The following is a 20494-nucleotide window of genomic DNA, read 5'->3' on the forward strand; positions in this document are numbered from 1 at the left end:
CTGACATGAGTTTCCGCTGTATTCATCTTTGCTCTGCCACTGCCTCTGCAAGATCTTTACGACACGAGGCAGTGGCGCTCATGGGAAATTCAAAACATCTTAATTCTTGGAAGCACTACCACTTTTGTCCACAGGGGCCGCCAAAATCAACACAAAATGAAAGTTCCTTGTAGTTGCTTTAATGTATTTGAAGCTCTCTCTTTGCTAGGTATAATACAGAGCATCTGACTCATTAGAGACCAAAAACAGAAGAGCTGAGGTGTGTGATGTCACTCTGACCATATTCCCTATTTGAAGAAGCATCTGCTCTTGTATGACATCTGTCTACTCAGGGTGTTACCGTTCAGTCTGCTGCATCATCACTGATGATGGTGGCAGGATGAAGGCAACCACAACAGTTTCTGCCTCATTAGTGTAAATTGCCTCAACCTTCTTCATCAGTGAAGACGGAGGATGGACGTTGAAATGGAAAATATTTGACTTACGTGCTTATGTGCATTGTTTGAAACTGCTTGGACATGTGTGAGTGTAAATGAGACAGAGCAGTGCTATGGAAGAAATGCAATTATACTAAACGTATTCAATATTTCTGATGTTTAATATTTTGTAGCTTTAATACAGAGGAATTGAGGTCTTTCACATTGTAACAACACACACATTTTCTGATTTTTCAGATTGTGCACCGTACTCTAGCTGCCATGCTGGGATCTTTGGCGGCCTTAGCTGCTCTGGCTATAATTGGTGATGTAAGACTATTTTCCACTTCTATTCCAGCAAGCCACAAAATAATATATAAATGCTTAAGTGCCATCTGCCACCAGGTGTTCCTGCCTGTAAACTCACAGCACTTTTAGACTTCCTGTTTGTTCACTGTGGATGTTTTCCTGTCAGGATGTTCAGGGCACGCTGGGCCAGGGAGGATAAGCAAAGTGGTCAAAAGTAGTGAATGGCATCAAGCAGACCTGCACGCTGGCTGTCCCTCCAGACCCTAACTAGCCTTTAAATAGACACTTTGTTCCCTTCCCTCCACATGTGATGTCAGAGCTCTTCATAAATACTTCTAATATTTGGTGCTCTTTCCCTAATGCTTTTTGGAGTATCCTGTTTTGTAAATGGAGGTTCATTTTGAATTTACTGTAAAAACACAGCGTGTATGTGGGAGATGTTGCAGAGTAGCTTTTAGCCAGAGTAGAACTGGGAAGCGTTTTCCTTCCACCCACGTGCTGTAATAGCCAGTGATGTAACATGTTTTGAATGGAGTGATCACCAAGACATAACACCAGCTTGCTGAAAATAAGTTACTGAGAAAGAAAATATTAAAGAAGAAGAAAGAAAATAGCAATTAAGGACTCTTTATTCTTACATCTGTGCTCCAGTGAGAAAAGCAACATTTCTTTTTGGTGTGTGTCTCCCGCAGCGACCCAGTCTGGTGACGGTAGTGGAGTGGATTGACTATGAGACTCTGGCCCTTCTGTTTGGCATGGTGAGAGACATACACAGTCACAGATAATTAAAAAAAAAAAAAAAATCTCCTTCGCAATGATCTGGATTTTTTGCCCAGAACGGTCTTGACTTAACGACACTGGTAGAATTCACATGAAAAACATTGGTGCTGTCTGACATCTTAGCCCCCATCTATTCATTTTCTGTCCAATCAAACCATGACAGGCACAGTGCAGCTGTATAGCATGTCACAAATGTCACGTAAAGGATGATACAGCATTAATAACACCTGGATTTCATAATGATGCAGGATCACAAACTGTAGATTCCTTTCGACAAATTCCCCTGTCAACACACTGAGGTAGCTTCTCTTCTCCTGTGCAGCATAAAGTAATGTATACTCATATACTGTACATACAAAGCATTTACAAACGATTTATAGATGATATAATTTTGATTCATGTGTTATATTGCTTTCTGCCACAGTGAGCTGCTGGTACAGGAGTTTTTGTACCACTGTAGGCAGACTTTGTGCAGCAGATGTTCATCTCATTACGTTATTGATAACGTTGGCATAAAATTAACGACCATGTAGAACAGACAGCAAAGCGTTCATCCCCCTGAGTGTTGTATATTATGTGTTTATTGTGTTCACTGTGTCAACTTGTGCGCACATGTGAAAAGCAGCTTTACTCACAGTTTTATTCTTACTCCCAAGAAATGTGAGTTGGGGTTTAAGGCCCAGTGATCGTGATTCCCCAGCAGAAATCTCTCTGTCTGTATTAACCAGATTATGCACGATCATGTCATGGCATTTCAAATATCCAATCTGAGCATGTGGACTTTTTACTCAAATTGAAATCAAATTAAATGGTTCTTCTGTTAGCCTGTGTGGCCCATGACTTAATGAGGACAGATAAATGTGGACCTTGAGGCATGACCGGTTAAGAACAACTGCCTCAGAAAACTATTAATTTTGCTCTCACATTGCCATCTTTTTATCGCAGCAATCACATCAATTGTTGTAACGTTAGCATCAGAGAAAAAGATGATGGTGCCTCTGGAATACCGAAATTGATCTCACTGCAAAGACATTATGAAAATGACCCCATTTTCATTTTCCATTCTTTATGGTCCATATTAGACTACCCTTTACTCTCTTTTTGCCTCTTGCATGGCTTGGATTTACAGCAGTGCGAGTTAAGGCTTATTCTTCTGTAGAAGAAAGCGCAGTCATTTCTGAACTATCAGGCTGATTCATACTCTTGTTACATAATGAGACATAATTTTACAAATGTACCCCTCTGTGTTTTTGCAGATGGTACTTGTAGCCATATTTTCAGAGACTGGCTTCTTCGACTACTGCGCTGTCAAGGTGAGTTGGCTGCATGATGATAAGAGCTCAGAGCACCACAGTGCTTTCAGAGCAGTGCAGAATGAATGGAGGGACGGACCACAGGAGTGCTGCATGTTTACTTTTGACCATTCTGCTCAGTACAGTAGCATAAAATCTTAGTTTAGTTTTCCAACCCTCTTGGAAAATAGCTACCAGCTCTTTAAAAATGTCTGGGAAACTTAAGTATTTAGGCTGTTTCTGAAATGATCACAGACATTATCCAAGCCTGAAGATTTTATTTTCAATTGTCTCACCTGACTGGGATCCAGGACAACCTATTGCAGTATCCTGACCCATAAGCACACCAATATAAAGCACCGCTAATAATGACATTTGGCTTCCTGCACTTTTTGTTTCCAGGTTCAGAGAAAACTAGGTCTACACTGTTTTTATATGAGCTGAATAATGAGCTGAACTTGTTAAGCCATTTGGCAAGGTGTTTTTAAACCTGACAGTACCCTGTAGCAATTGATGGACATGAGCTTTATTCACATGATTTATTTATTAATTTAATAATACTGTTTTAGTTTAGTTTTAATTCAGTTAGAGTATATTCATTTTTCATCTATCAAAAAATAAGGATTGCATTCTCAAATTTTTCTGTTATGCTAAATTAGATGATTAAAAAAAACACCCTCAACCGAAAAAAAAAAACAATGTTCACGTATAATCCTGCATGTTCCCAGTGGCCATTGAAGGAAGATGAATGCCTTTGTCCTTCAGGTATAGTAGCGCTCGGACCTAGGGAACAGAGGGATCACACAGGCTCATGAATTTTAAGTGGGTATTGGACAAGGGCAGGCACTCCAGATGAAAATGTCCTCTCAGAGAGCGGCTTAGGAGCTCTGACACACTGCTACTACATACAATAGGTGGCCACCCTGAGCCACTCCCATGAGCTTAGCACCGGGGCCGGCGCTTAAGGCTTAAGGAAGATAGTGTTTCTGGGTGTGAGTGTGAATGTGTGTGTAATTCTCTGTTGAATGGCTATTCCTTTTGCCCTTGAATGTACAGAGCCTCTCTGCTCGGGGCAGGTTTAAATCATCGGTCTTGTTCAGTACCGCTCCAGGTGCAGATATCATTCCACTTCTCACTGTGTTCATCTTTATTTCATTTGTTTCCAGACATTTTCACCTGCATTTTCGTTTGCAGAATGAACTGTCGTGATAGAGACAGTTTGTAACTATGCATATTTGATGTGCTGCGAATGCATTCAGAGCTGTAAATAGGTTGTTTAAAGTTGGATAATTTATAAAGATTATAGTAAAATCAACCAGGTGGGTGGTGCAGGTAGCAGGATTTTAGCGGATAACCAGCTGGCTTGAGGATGATCTCCAGTGAATTCAGATTTTTTTGCACACATAATATGAACTCAAAACTGGGCTGGCCCAAAATTATATCCTCCATGGCTAACCTGCTCCATGGCGGTTTAGTTCCCCTTTAATACGACATGGAAGCTGCAGCAACTGAACGATTAGGCCTACGGTGTTCACTGTTAAGGGTTCGTCACACCTTTGAAGAAGTGTTTGTCCTTTTAGTACTGTAAGACATTTGAAATAAGTCAGTTAAGCTCTTGCATTTCACATCATTTCAGGTGATCAACTAACTGTCAAAATGTTAATTTCACATGTATTATTACACTTTTAGTTATGTGTAAATAACTGATAACATAAATAATCACTGATTTGTAGCACACTCTCTTAAAAAAAAAAAAGCTGTGATAAAAATCATTAATTTTGTTAACAGCCCCATACTGCTGTTTTTCTAATAGAGGCCTTTTAATGTCAGTTGAGTCTTTTAATGCAGATGACTGATAAATATTCAGTATTACAAGTATTACAGACACTGTCATATGATGAATAAAAAGGTTTCTCTGTCTCAACTTCAAGACCATTTGATGTTCAAGATCCAACAGCTGCTGTTTCTACTGGGTTGCATAATGTTTTAGTTATAACTTTAAACACTGTGCTTATGATCATGAGTTTTATTATTAAAGAGATGTACTCCCTATAAAGAGATTCTTTTGATTTAATTCTCAGCAGATAAATTGCATTTGTATTCAGTAATGACTCACAATCTAATTCCTGAGGTTTCTGTTCAGTGTGTCATTCTTGATGTTTTGAGAGCACAAAACACATCTCCGAGGTGCTGGAATAAGACCCCAGTCTCAGAGATGCCGCTGAATGATTACTTTGGCTCACTTGCCTTTGATCTTAAATCGCTCCCACTCTCGGATGGGAAATGAATTGAAATATCCACTCCATGACATCTTAATTGTCATTATTGTGGTCTCATGATGGAAAATCACTTTTGCCTGCAGGCTTACCGCTTATCCAAAGGAAGAGTGTGGCCCATGATCATCATCCTCTGTCTTATTGCGGCCATTCTCTCTGCCTTTCTGGACAATGTGACCACAATGATGCTGTTCACCCCGGTCACCATAAGGTACATGCTAACATTTTAAGATTTCCCTGAAGGTGAGGTAGCATTTTGCTCGAGTTATCAGAAAAACAATGTTCCAGGTGTTAAACAGTATCCAATTCTTAGAAATGCTTAGGTAAGTGACAAAACTTGTAATATAGGTTTGTGGTTTAGCACTTATTATTCAGACAAATTCGATGCACTGGAACCATGGTTATAGGTTCTTTAAGTTAAAGCTTTAATTCCCTCACCTGTTTAAATATTCATCCCTGCTGACACTTTCTTAAATAATGTGCTGGCAACAGGTTACATTGTGTGATGAGCAGGAGGTGCTAAATAATCTTTGAATTTAATTAGCATCAATGTTTGAAGATCAGGATTAAGAAGGCCATGTAATCCATTCACACAGATTGCTTGTTTAAAACTGTAACCAGTTCAGAAACAAAATCTGCTGTGTAATGAAGAAGATCCACCCAAAACAAAAAGTGTATGTGGTTTCTACAGTTTTATTTTATACAGTTCAGCATTATTTGTGAAGTGTAAATTCTGTGTTTTAAGTCTTTTGGTCTTGTGATCACAAGATTCCTCAGTGTCTTGAGATCACAAATATTGATTGAACTGTAAAAAGCCTAGAAATAATACATACGAATTTTGGGGAGGACTGGAGTTTTCACTATCCATGTAGAAATCAATAATTTGTCTAATTTATGGAGTTAAATTGAACATTTGGATAATGTCATTATCATCTATTAAAATGATGAGCCATTATCACTAGAAATCGAAAATGTTTTTTACTCCTAGCCTTTTTATTCAACAAGGGAATGCAAATTTTGGTAAAAAAAATTAAAAAATAAATAATAAAATAAAATGTCTGTAATCTGTTGTAATGCCGCCTTCTTCCTGGCTGTAATTGCCATTTTTTGATAATCACATCGCTTTACAGATTTCTGTGCCCTGTTTCATGCAATCTGTAATTTAACAGCTTTGGTGAAAATTTCTCCTACAGCAATACTCACATTGCATCTATAAAAACAGAACTTCTATAAATAAGTTTGCTGCCCTGAGCTGTTTCTTCCTCATTCAGTAGTTCATGCAATGCACATAACACAGATCATTGCAGAATACTGTAGTATTTGTCAACAGGCCCACAGGAAGAATAGCCGATACAGCCATAATGTTAATGGACCAGGTTACCTATTTTTCCACTGTCTTTTCCCTATATTTATTTCTCCCACTCTTTGCAATCTAATCAGAGCTTTTCTGTCTACCTCTGATTTTGCAGGTTATGTGAGGTGCTTAATCTAGACCCCAGACATGTCCTGATTGCAGAAGTAATCTTCACCAACATTGGAGGGGCTGCCACAGCTGTCGGAGATCCACCCAACGTGATTATAGTATCAAATCAGGACCTGCGCAAGGAAGTAGGCACTTTCACAGCTCCCTGTCTAAACTTGTGATGATAGGTAACAAATCGGCTTTGTTTAATCTGACACAGGACTAAGGCACACATAATACTCTGCAAGGTTTGCATGTCGGAGAGTATAATAACATGCAAAACAAAAACAAAACTTAAAAAAAGCTGTCTGAGATGATACATATACTACAGGTGAATGGAAAAACGTTGAGCACACTAGTAGCACATCACTCCAGAGGCAGATTACTCCTTTAGTGAGGCATTGAAGTTGCTCTGTGCTGGTGTGTTGTGTTTAATGACATGCAGTAAATTCAAGTATCGCTAAGATAGCTAGTCAGTTTCTAGTCATGACACTTTCTTATGTGATGAGAGTGGAGACTCAGAGGAATAAGGCCCCGTCAACAAGGCACAAGTGGTCACCCTGCATGTTTTTTAATGCAAGACAATAACGCTGGTTGCATTTCAAGGGCCTCTAGCTAATAACTAGAAAGGTTCCCGAGTGATCAATAACAGGAGACTGTAATACCATGACTGAGGTGGCTTTTTCTACCGTGATCATAAATATGAATGTCCGAGATGAACACTCAAGATTGTTCTGTTAGTAGTGATCAGCACTGACCTTGCCATCAAGGAGGCAATGGGATCTGTACCAGAAAAAACAATTCACATCATTACTGAGCCACCAATCACTGACTGGAAACACTGTATGACACTGTTTCCTCTAATTTTGACCCTAACCTGTGTATTTCCCACTCTGATTAGATTAGTAGTTTTGACAGCATGGTTAATAAGCACCTTCTGCTCAATCCATATGTTTGAAGCTATAAACAAACTTATTGTGGCAGACAGTAATTATGTCAAACACCTTTCTTGCTGGAGCTGGGGCTGGGACTAGAGTTGTGTTACTATTTTAATTTAACAACGAACAAAAAAATACGAAAATGTACAGATCCCTATATCTAGGTAAAATACCGCAAGGGAGAAATTGCAATGTTATAACACTAATATGTTATAACTGTGTTGCAAAATGCTCGACTCTAACTGAGAAGTCAACACATCTCAACTCAGCTGGATGTAGCACCATGACATCATCAATTAAGAAGCTCTAAGTTGATGTTAGACTGCAGAGATCTAACTTTGTCTGAATCCAACTCCTGATTTCTCTTATTGGAGTTTCTTGTAAGAAATCAATTTAAAGGACATGTCCACTAAAATACCCACTTCAGGCAAGGCCTAATTTTCCTGTATTTTCTTACCATAGCAACTGTTGGTGGCCATAGTGTAGTTTGTGTATTTTGCGTATTTTGCTTGGTAATCATGGAACTTATGTAAATAAACATCTGTTTTTTTGTGCTTTATACTAACTGGGAGTGGGGAGCATTACTATAGTATCTACACAAAGGGGGCGAGGGACTGATGTAACTCGAGAAGAAGGGGCAAAAGTGAGCTCAACAATAGTTCAAAACTGTATTGACAGGCTTCTTTTCCCAGTGTTTCAAGACAAATCATGTTACATATTTACATAGTGAAGTCTATAAAATAGATAATAAAAATCTCACACAGATGGCTTTTTTTGAGTGATGGGCATGAAGTAGACTACTTACCCCACTGGATAACTCCGTTTGGGCCCGGTGGCTGGTGGCTTTTTCCTGCAATGTATTTTAGCGATGTATCCAACCTAGCTGTATGGATCAGAGGAGGGAATTCTTGTTATGCAAGTTTTTACTGTGTCGTCCATAGACAGGTCCAGAGCAGCCATCAGACAGAAGTAGATCCCAGACCTTGCTGCATATGCATTCCTCCTCTCTTGGCATAGCCTCACATCGCCCACAGAAACACTGCCAGTCTCCTTTTGTATGTTGTGAAACTTCACGTTCCGCTTCATGTTGCCTCTTGTTCATTTCCTCTCCAACGCTCCCATTTTGCTGGAGTTAAGTGTCTGTGTATTCTGGCTCAAGTAAATATCCTTGGCCACTGAACTGGAAGTGTTCCACTGCATTTTCAGAATTTGGTTGGTATTCCACTTGTTTACAATAATCTGTCAACACCTGCTGGCTGACAGTGGGTGTGTATGTGCTATTGAGCTTCACATCTTTTGCCAAATGAAACTGAGACTAAATTCAAGAGTGACTCAGGAGAGCCATGTACATGAACATTTTAAATACAGACTCTTAGGCTCTGTTCCCACCTGGTATTAAAATGCGTCTTTGTTCATGAGTTCATGTCTTATTAAGGGAAGCTGAACTACTCCTGGCTCCTCAGTAGTTCCCACCCAGCAAGTAGACAGTTTGTGTTTTTATTCATTAACCAGTTGCTTTATAGCAGACCTGCACTTCAGTTTGCCTTTAACCAATTTAACAGTTCAGCTGCTGGGCAGAGTCAGGTGAGATACTTTCTCTGTTGGAAAAGTGACGGCCTGGCCGGTGTCAGGGGTGTTAGGCTGGACAAGACAGAGGACGTCAGGTTAGTAGGCGGTCCTTCAGTGCATCCTGGGACACATGTCTGCGATGAGGACACATGCATCCCAGATAACCTCCAAATGCATCCTGAGATGCGATCACTCAGGATGCATTGGGGACGCGTTGCTGCTGTTTACACCTGTACTTTGAGGTGTCAGCTTGTGTTCAGATTTCTCAGGATGGGTGTTAACAGCAGGTGGGAGCAGGGCCTTAGTTTTGTGTGACAGGCAAGCCAGATGTTTTTGGTTATGTAGTAATAGTTTTGGCCCTTGCCTCATACAAATATGTTGTAGAATACAGGGGATGTGTTTACAGATCATTGGTACTCTAGAATGAAGAGTTTGATTGCACTTTGGTCACAAATAATTGTCAAGGTTAGAAAATACAGGAAAAAGGTTTGAGCACACGTCCAGTGTCATTATAAATCACACACTATCAGTTGATGTACTGGATTTTAACTAAGGAGGAGGAATTATTTAAAACATCAAGGTTTTTGTTTTGTAGCTGCACCTTCAAAGGTGAGATTTTTCTGGGAAAAACTGAAGCCTCCATGTTCAAATTCAATGACTTTTAACATTTACATAGCGTACATCCACCCACATGAAGCATGTAGGGTTTTGCATGTCATAGGTGTGCACTGTTTGCTGGGTCGTACATGTGTTATCTCTGTCCTGCACACTGTATCTGTGTGTTTACACACTTGTGACCCCTATTTACGTTGTTGTACAGGTGATGAATGGAGACATAACGGCAGCGTAGCGAGACCAATTTATATTTTTGCCGCTGCCATCATAAATCATGGGAATTAAAATTGTCAAAACACTGGCAACTGTGCCCTCTCCCTATTTCAAAGCACCTGTCCAATGCACTACATGCTTTGGCAGTCATTTTACAATCACATTTTTTTTTTTTTTTTTTTTTTTCAGAATTTGACATTTAATGTGTACCTCTTAATTTCAAGTATTACCTCTGCAGGATATTTAGCCACTATCTCATTCTACTATTGCCTGTAAATTATGCTCAATGCTGCAATAACATGTAATATATCAGGACTGAGAATCCCCAACCGGCAGCACATTTAGTCAGATCTGATGCCTACATGGAGTAAGTCCTTCCTAACATTTTTTCTTCCTGTGGCATCTTCACCTGCACTTTGACATCATCTCATACCGGTGTGGCTCTGCTAGTCCTCTGTGATTGACATGCCAGCAATCCCTCGCTGTGGGATAACGGTCTCTGTGATTAAACTCATGAAGGAGACATGAGACATTGTCAATCCTGATGCAATGATGTGGTAAATTATGCAACCCAAGGCACACCTTCAGCTCTTTCGTTGTGGTGTGACAAATCCAAAAGTCCCTTCATTGCAGTTCAGACCTTTGTGATAATGTACAACTCTGTGCCACCGGGCTGATGGTGATATAAACCACTAAGCCCCATTGCTGTGCTATTCTTGCAACTTCAATCTAAGATCAAAAACCTAGATCAGATGATACTGACAGAGCACTTCCTCAGTATTTGTTAGTGTAATGGACAGTCAATTTGGTCTAGAATGGAGATGACTGTACAGTGCAATCTCTATTTACTTCCATCACTTAAAGAAATACCTTTGGCTAAAATTCTCTTTTTCTGACTTTCCGACTGAGACAAAATGCTCAATACCATTTTCACCTCTGTATGTCTAGTGGTAGGATTCATAAGAGTAGCATTTCACGTTAGCTTAGTATTATGACTTGAAGTCTATGGGAGTCATTAGCCTAGTTCAGTCAAAACAAAAAAACGTTAGATGGTAGATCTATAGCCACTGAACAAATTTATCCGCTCGTCTATGGCAATGATCTGTGCGCCTCTGAACTTATAGGAACATCCGACACAACAACATCTCCTAAAACAAGTCAGTATTTTTTAAATTTGTATATTTCAAATACACGTTATATTGTGTAAATAAGACAGCCTCAGAGTTGCTTTAGGTTTATTTTTTCGCTTTGACAGAGCTTGGCTAATGACCCCCATAGACTTCAAGTCTTTATGCTAAGGTAACACAAATGCTACCTCTAGGAACCTAACCACTGGAGTAGAGTATTTTGTCCAAAGCGTTGGAATATTCCCTTAAGTTATTCTTCATCATCTCATGATATTTGGAAACTCATGCAGAAAAAAGTCCTATTACGGCCTGTGACAATAACTGATGACATTACAGCCGTAAGAACATTTTGCTGAGTTAATCAGAGCAGTTATCCAAAGGGCAATCATTTTTAGGCTCTTCTCATAACCTTCTCTCCTCTTATGATCATTTAGGCATAATGCTGCATCACTAGAAGACATGACATTTTCCAAACTGCTCAATGTGGCATCCGTGCACTATGTGTGACATTTCAGCCTCTGTGTGGGTGCAGCGGTATGGGCTGCTCCTCCATTATAGCTCCCACAAAACCAGAAACCCAACAGACCACTGTCCAGTTTGTCTTGGCTCATTTTCCCAGATGACACAGCAGCAGGGACACAGGAGTGCGCTCATTCAGTCATGTCCGGGCTCTGATAACGACAGCTTGCGTGTGTATGCATGGTTGTGTTTGCCTGTTTGTTTGTTTGCTTGCTTGTTTGCTCATGTCGAGAGGATTTCAGGGGGAAATCCAGAGATAGAACGAGCGGCACAGCTGTGAGGTGTGTGTTTAGGTGATTCTGCCCCTCATCAGAGTGTCCTTGTATTTAATTTGCTACAGGGCAAGGTAACATGCAGCATACAAAGCCTCTACCTCCTTTTAGGATCATTTCATTAAGCGACTCTTGTGGTTCTCTCTGCCAAATGGATATCTTCCAACCAATCAGAGGTGTCGATGCCATTGGCTCTGAGGTGTGGACACTCCAGGGTCACAGTCTAAGGCAGCAAACAGAATTACATTACAGCAGCAAATAAACAGATATTTTTTTGTATTCTGTGTTTTTTTAGGTTTTCTGTCTTGTTCTCCTGACCTGAAGGACACACAATGGTGCATTAAAGCAGTAACCAAAATATTACATAGATCTCTGCTGCACTGAAATAAACACAATCTTAATTATTGAGTTTTTAGGTTTGTTGTTTGTTCACACCAAGTGTGTATCAGGCATCAGTCCAACAACACTACCCTGAGGGTCACAGCAGACTCAAAACATGCCTCTTTGGAGAGTTATACTGTACGGGTGAGGCATTGAGTTTATGGTGATGGAATTAGGCTGTGTGATATGGATTCCCAGGGAACCTCTGCAGGGAATCTACATGTAATTTATCATGTTGGGGCTTATTTTTATATTTCAAAATTAATACTTAAATTTGCAAGATTCAATGATGGACTTTACTATTCTCTATATCAACAGAGAAACATTATTCAGCCGTGAATATGACTTACATTAAACTCAGGTCCTGTTCTCTGATTGAGATTTTCTTTTTCTTTGCCATATCTTGGACATGTGGCTTGTTGTTTGTTCCATTTTATGATCCCGCCTCCCTGCTTAGCGTGGATGTTTGTTGCAACTTGAAACACCACGTCCTGTAGAGGTCACTGTTATCCAGTTTTACTTTACTGAGCTCCTCATGCTGTACAATGAGAGTATGACTCACATTACTGTTCATTATCATGTGTATCTTAAAGGTTTGATTTAGCTCCAAAGGACATTCTGAGTCGATAATATCATACTAGGGCACATTTTCAGTCATGTTCTTTGAAGACAAACCCAGCCAGGAAACATGCAGGAGGTAAAATGTTATTCATGCTGACAAAAGAAAAAAGTAAAAGAAACTCAGGATAGAGTCCTCACCGCCCTGTTGAGCTGAATGATCAGTTTAAAGTTTAATTCATGTCATTTCCCCAAGCCACATATAAATCAAAATTTTTATTGCTTAAAGTGCCATTTAAAGTGCCACTTAATGTGACAGCAAAACTCTATCAACAGTGACTATTTGAATTACATGTCAGAAGCTTCCTCCTTCCATTAGTTCAACACACACACACACACACACACACTTCAGTTTCAATATAAACAGTATTAAAAATAAGTTGTTCTACCGCTCAATTCACACCTCAAACTAGATGCTTCCTTTGTTTGTGATTGCTGTTTTATTGCTTTTTCAGTACTACGTAACATACATTCAACACATCAAATTTAAATAAAAAATACAAAAGTTAAACTAGATGCTTTCCTACAGTAGTTTGTCTCACTTTTTCCTAAGCGCGTACTACACAAATCAAAATATTGTATATTCCTTTATGAAAACTTGTCTTTCTAAACACAAAGAGCTACATCTAAAGCTTTTATTTTTCAGAATTGTATTCTGTGTCTTGCAGGGCATCGATTTTGCTGGATTCACTGGCTACATGTTTCTTGGAATATGCCTTGTCCTCTTGACCTCATTTCCTTTCCTGCGGATGCTCTACTGGAACAAAAAACTGTACAACAAAGAGTCCATTGAAATTGTAGGTGAGTGTCATCGCTGGTTGATGAATGCACATGGTGACATGAAGAAGCCAGTTTAGCAAACTTCAGCCATTTATGGTGTTTGTTCAGCCGTAGTTATCCCATTTACCCGTCCCTGCTGTTCCTCTTACAACCTGTTACTATTACAACCACAACTATAACTTCTGTTACTATTTCTTTACCTCTATTCAAAGAGGGGACTGAAGATCGATGAAGAGAACCTGCTCACTGGCCACAGAACACACTTTCTAATAATGAAAGAAAAAGCATTTTGGACACTCAACAGGAAAATCCTTTAAGAATCCAATGAGAATTTATCCTATTTTGAATAAAATTACAATCGTTGGAGTCCATTTGATAAGATTTCTAAGATTCTTATACAACAAACAGATACAATGATACAATGATGTTTTCACTCCTATTGATTCAGATAGGAAACCATGTGGTTCAGGCGATTATCTTGTTCTCGTACCTTTTGTTCTTTTCCGCGAAAGGTGATTTGGTGAAGTGATGTGGCATAATTTATGGTATATCATATGAAGCTTTCCTGTTATTATGGAGAGCATTAACTCCCTAAGAGCATCTACACCCACAAACGCCTCTACTCACCATGTGTGTGCATGCAGTGACCTCAGGGAAACATAATTAACTGGGAATTATGCCCTCGCCTCTCTAACTTGCTCATATGATGTATAGTGCACGATTTGGAGGCTTTCCGACCTCCATCTCAGGCGATTTCCACATTATTCCCTTCACATTATCGTTGTGAGGTGACCCTGCCATCTCAGATAGGACATTATATGACATTATTGCAATATGGTGTGTCAGTAGATAACGGGGAAGATGATCTATCAGTGGTCACTGTATAATGGGGAATCCATCAGGTTTAAAAATATATTGATATATTGGATTTTGAAATGATTCCACAGGGGTCACCCATAATATAAAATATCCATATTACATATACATACAGTGAGAGTCCAGTGAATCTCCTCAGAGCAAAGGAGCCATTTTTAAAAATTTTAAATTGTATGTGCCATATTTATTGCTGTATGAAGACACTGAAGTCTGAAGGCACTCATGGCACCACAGGGTAACTCAGCAATTTATACCATTATTTAGTATGTTTTGAGGTATTTTTTTTTTCTGTTTTGGTTAGTCTTTACGTTGCTTTGAATTAATCAGACATTGCATTTTAAATTTAATTTCATCCAGTGTTATTTCATTTTCATCTCATTTATTTGATAATTGTGGCCAAGCAGAATGCATCAAACATATGGGAGATATTAAATTTTTTCCCATACACTTCATGTTCTATTTTCAGTTCCATCTTTTCCACTGTTTTTGTAAGCCTAGTTTTCATGATGGTGGAAACATACGTTTTAGTAAAACGCATTGGCTTGGTCCAACATCTCTTCATGTGGTGGATCACTCTCACCCTTCACCTTTTTCTCCAGATTCGTTCCCTTGAGAGTCTGATGACTCACCTGCTGTCCCAGACGCCACATGGCTCGTCCCAGAGAGCCCCTTAACTCCCCCTCTGCTCTGAAATGCTCAGCTGTTGGCTTTGACAAGCTGGCAGTGAAAAACAGCTTCACTCCTCTGGAGAGTGGTGTGAGCGCAGCACAGGACATCGTTACTTCAGCCCAAACCCTTCCACTTGTGGCTTGCTCTGATTTGCTGTTTTTAGTATGTTTTAATAAGTTTATAGCTATCAACTAGACAGCTCTTTTACCTGGCTTCTTATTCATCAAGAAGACAAAATCTGTTAATTATGCCGTCCCTGATAGACTCAATATGGTGTCCAGGTGTGGGATTCGATTTTTAATGGGCAGAAAAGCCACGCAGTCTGTTTAGTTGCGACTGTGTCCTACATGCTAAACTTAAACATTTTGTTCCACTAACAGTCTTTGCATCTGAGACTTCCAGGTTAAAAAAAAATGGGCAAACTAATAAACATAAGATACATATTGGATACCTAGATTCTATGAGCACAACCGTTTTGGGATGGCAAAGCTCCTAAAGGGTCAAGCCTCCCTGAAATAGAACTATATTTCAACAAAAGTGATTTGCACAAAGGTCACCTCACCTTCAGTGTTTTCTGCTACCACTACGTTTTATCCGACCCTCTTATTTAAGAAGACAAGGAGGCCCACGTTCAATGCAGAGCAGACATGACATCTGTTAAACGTTAACCTGTGGAATATCTGCTTCTCACTGGTTGTCCTGGCTGGGAGAGCATGTGGCTAAATCACCTCACAGCTCCTGCTACGATTGGTAATTGTGTAGATTTGCTTACAGGAATGTTTTTTCCTGCGCCAATTAGATCCTATTAAGGTCACCTAGCAACCTTCCTGACAGCGGATGGCACCCACTGATAACTACACAGGTGTCCAGCTCTTTCCTGCTGTATCTCTGCTTCAACACTGGCTACTCCAAAGCTGGTCAATATGCCCCATTGACTGGCTGCATTAGACCCTCTGTGAACACTCACAGCATATTAACTAACAACAACTTCATACCTCTCTGTTGTCTTTAGCTTCTGGAGCTGTTGCCAATGGACCTACAACATGCTACACAATACTACAGAGCAGTGTCTGTGTAGTGCTTGTTGTTCATTTGTTAGTAATGCACTAAACAGGTGGTTTTCCCTGCTGGTCTGTTTCCTGCTCCTCCAGAGCTCAAACATGAGATCCTGGTCTGGAGGCAGACGGCCCAGCGCATTAACCCTGCCAGCCGAGAGGAGACAGCTGTGAAATGCCTCCTGATGCAAAAAGTCCTCAACCTAGAGAGTCTGCTCCGCAAGATGATGAAAACCTTCCAAAGGTACTTTAAAAAAAAGGAACAAAGAACGAAAACATCCATACACATCCAGTCCTGAAAACAGCCACAGTGTCTGTCAGAATACCGTCATCAGGTTTCACAGGATGCATCGTCTGTGTGGCTCTGCTCTGCAATGACGAGCCTATCACAGCTGTACGTTGTGTGAAATAAGACAAAGCATTCACTGTTCACCATGATATTGTTTGATCCTAGTAGCGTCAAAGGGAAATCACCAATAAGCCAAAAATCTTGTTCGAAACAGAATGTTTTTTTTTATTATTTACCAGCTATTAAATTCTCGTTCTTTTTCTTTTTGTTATGTGAAGCACTTTGTAAACGCTGTTTTGGAAAAGTGCTATGTCAAGGTTATTGTTATTATTATTATTTCTCAATTATTGTACATTAATACTTGTTATTAAATGTTTTTTCTTCTTTTTATGAACTTTCAGAAAATATGACATTGAAATGATGTGATTTGTTGGACAGGCAAATTTCTCAAGAAGATAAGAACTGGGAGCAAAACATTCAGGAGCTGCAAAAAAAGGTAGCGTGAATGGGAGCAGTTTTTCATACCTTACCTCTTGCCGATGCATCCTGTACCTATTGTGCCAATTATGCGTTGATCTTATCTTAATAATGAAGTTGGTTCAGTCTCTGACAGTTCACTTTAGGCAAGCAGTCAGCTCTAATTGTATTTTTCCCAATCAGAAAATAAATTGTAATTTCTCTCCTCCACAGCACAGAATAACTGACAAAGTCCTCCTGGTAAAGTGTACGTCGGTCCTTGCTGTGGTGATCTTCATGTTCTTTCTCAACTCCTTTGTTCCCAGCATTCATCTCGATCTCGGTAAGCACAACAGCAGCTCATTAAAGCAGGAAAACTTTAATGAACAAGAGTCATTGCATTGTTTTTGCAGGTCCCTCTGGGTAGGTGCAGCCTCTGTCGTGTAATTATAAAACACAACTTCCTCGGTCTTTGCACTGAAAATGAACCCAAATAATTGGCTGACAGTCAGATACACCCAACAAATTGCATAGGTACTGTGCTGCAATTAATATCATTAAAATGTATTCACATACCATAATTACAAAACTGAGATGATAAATATTCTGCTGTTAAGTAGAAATAGCCACTTTGTCACATTTAACATTATACTTGTTGTATTTTAATATCATGTGAATGAACAGGTGAAGAAAGGTGCCAGAATCACTGACATTTTTCGTATTATATTGAATTACACGTTGTATTATAAAGGCAAAAAGGCAGCTCTTTTGAGAATAATCCAGTTTTAACAAGACTAACCAGTGCAATGACAACCTAAAAGCTAATCTAATGTTTGTTCCACTGAAAACTGAGATAATCTGTTGTTGTAAAGGACATTGTTTTTTGTTTTTAACTGATGCCGCTTCCCAGTTGATCTGATATGTCCCCTAGGGATGGAGTGTACCAGATCTCTTTAGCCTTTTTTGAGTATGTCAGCAAATCTGGACATTTGGCCTTGGGTGAGGGCTACATCTTGTTTGTCTATCTGATGTTTCTGACTGTGGTGTCTCTGATGTGTGTGTCTGGATAGTGGGTGACCTTAACAGCATCCCATTAACACTAGCACTGTTCCCAAATGAAGATGGCTGTCTTCATACACATCGCCTCATTTCTGTTCTAGTTGCAGAGGCTGCTCCATCACCAAACATGCTCAGTTAATTACAGGAGCTGCTCGCTTTGCCTCTCAGAGACATTTATCAATGGGATTGACCTGCAGCACCATGTTTTCTGTCCCTGTGGAGAGATAGGGGTCTGTCCAAACACACACATTAACACATGCAGGTCACAGTCAGGGTTAGACTACAGCGCAGGACTGTCCATAAGGGGGAAAAAAGGGGAAAGCTCTCTGGGATCTAGGCCCATGGAGCCCGACACTTTTTTCTGCCTTCTGGGAGAAAAAAAAAACAGAGGCAGTACCTGTGTATCTCCTCTTCTCCAATGCTCAAACTTTGGTGAAAAATCTTAGATTTTGACACTGAGAGGACTAGGCAGAAATCATGGAAAAAAAAAAAAACTGCTACACTGGCTGGGTGTTGTGCCTCTGCTACACCCAGGACCATAGTACTTAGTCCTCCATGACCTCCAGACCAGAACCCTAACCCTAACCCTAAGCCCTCAGTGAACACCAGCCAGCTGCCTGTCCTGGACCTCTAGGTGTTGATTTGAGTAAAGCAGATTTCATTCATAGATGTTGTAGAACTTCATAAAATCTTCATTAGGTTCACTCATTGATCACTCTTATTTTTGTATCTATGATTCTGTATAGCTTGGTTAGAGGAAATGTTATCGAAATGCATTCCTAACCCACTACTTTATCAGCCCACTTACTGTGGGTTGTTCCTTACAGGACAGCAATCCTCATTGCACTCTGAATTTTAAATATATGCTGGAATAGTGGTATCAAGGGGCAAGTATGTTAATTTACAGCAATATACATCATGTGCAAATATGCTGCATATTAATATGGATAAGTCCACAGGAGGCCATACATACAGTTTGCACAGAGTGTTGTGATGTGCATTGTTAAAAAATAATATAGCACAGGCTGATGACGCAAGTAGTTTGTTGACTTTGTGGACACTGGAGATGGGTGCAGTATTTTTTTTTAATGGTGTTATGTATATTTCATTGTTCAGCACTCTTGGCATTACTGCAAAATAAAGCTGATTGGATTTGGCAAAGTAAACAAACCCTTGATTTTACAAATCCACTCTGTCATTCACTGTCATTGGGACTTTTCACTCTTTATTGTATTGTAGATAAGACTCAAGGCTCTGCTTTGATAGACATGCCTACAGAGAATTGTTTTTATTTCCTCGTTTAGTTGTGCTGATCCTTGAGTCAAAACCTTGGGCAAAGCAAAGGGATAATTGAAACATGAGAAGTAACTTAAAAGCATAACAGGCTCCTGTGTACACACAGAGTTTAAAAGTGCACTCTAGATAACAGAATACTTGGCAGACAATAAATTTCTATCTTTTGGCTTCGGCCATATGTTGAGATACTTTATTCTGTGAACACCTTAAAGATGAACACATGGGCTTTATATAAACAGCGGCGATGAGACATTTTTCACAGCACATTTCCTGTCTCAGAACAGTGTTGTCTTGTGTATGATAAATGAGTCTATCACAACCTGCTCAGACTCGCCTAAAAGCTCTTTTTAATTGGAAAGCTCTGTAGGCTCGCTGTCTGCTGCTCACTGCTCTCTGCTTAGCCAGCAGCCTCAAGGAATATCAATGCAGGGAGGAAATCGAGACTTTCTTCCAAGTTTTGTTCCTTATCTGAATAGCAGAACTTTCCAGAAGCTACAGTACTCCCTTGTTTGTTACTGATGTATTCATGTTTACCATCTACTGTGCAGTACAAAGTGTGTGAGGGAATTTAGCTTACAGTAGATACTTGATACAAACCTCTGTTGTATAGAGGCAATGCAAAATATAAGAAAAAAAATTATTGCACTTCATCACAAGGAGCTTGAAACGGTGCAATAACTACATATACTGTGTAAGTGTAGATACAAGAGTTTCTGAATACAAAAGAGGAGCTATGACGCCACTGTTAAAAGCTGGCCTTTATTGTAGGAATCAAAAAAAAAAAAAAAGACCCTCAACAGATTAGCATTCATGAGACAAAAATATCACGGTTTGATTCATAAAATGAAGAGCAACAATGATGGAGAGAGTGCAGTATTGTTCTTTTCTGTTGACTTTAAGGTAGCACCTCTGCTTGTTTGAGTGCTTTCTCAAATTCAAATGATAAAAATAAATGTTATTAGACATTTCAGTTCAAAATCAAACCTCATCCCAAGACTCCAAGGTCCCCTGAGATAGGAATTAATAGTCTGCAGCATGTCTTAAGGTGCATTACCACCAACTGGAATAATTTGGGATACAACCGGTGCATAAAAAATAGTGGCAGCCTTTCATCTCTTTCATTTCACTCTTAATTCCACTGATTAATATCATACCAAACGACAATATTTGAAAAAAAAATCATTAGTACTTTGGAATGCATTCATGTCAGAATAAGACAAACCAGTA

The 20494-nt window shown here is 39.6% G+C and overlaps 1 protein-coding gene across 1 annotated transcript in view; it reads left to right on the plus strand.

The window, feature by feature from the left end:
- Positions 1-20494, plus strand: part of oca2 (oculocutaneous albinism II) — a 49559-nt gene that overhangs the window by 5819 nt on the left and 23246 nt on the right. The window contains exons 7-15 of the mRNA XM_030049887.1: positions 675-746; positions 1418-1483; positions 2762-2818; positions 5160-5284; positions 6543-6681; positions 13456-13588; positions 16264-16411; positions 16895-16952; positions 17147-17255. Of these exons, the coding sequence (XP_029905747.1) occupies positions 675-746; positions 1418-1483; positions 2762-2818; positions 5160-5284; positions 6543-6681; positions 13456-13588; positions 16264-16411; positions 16895-16952; positions 17147-17255 (907 nt within the window). The remainder of the gene's footprint in view (positions 1-674; positions 747-1417; positions 1484-2761; positions 2819-5159; positions 5285-6542; positions 6682-13455; positions 13589-16263; positions 16412-16894; positions 16953-17146; positions 17256-20494) is intronic.

This window comes from Myripristis murdjan, chromosome 4 (assembly GCF_902150065.1).
Source record: "Myripristis murdjan chromosome 4, fMyrMur1.1, whole genome shotgun sequence".
NCBI lineage: Eukaryota > Metazoa > Chordata > Actinopteri > Holocentriformes > Holocentridae > Myripristis > Myripristis murdjan.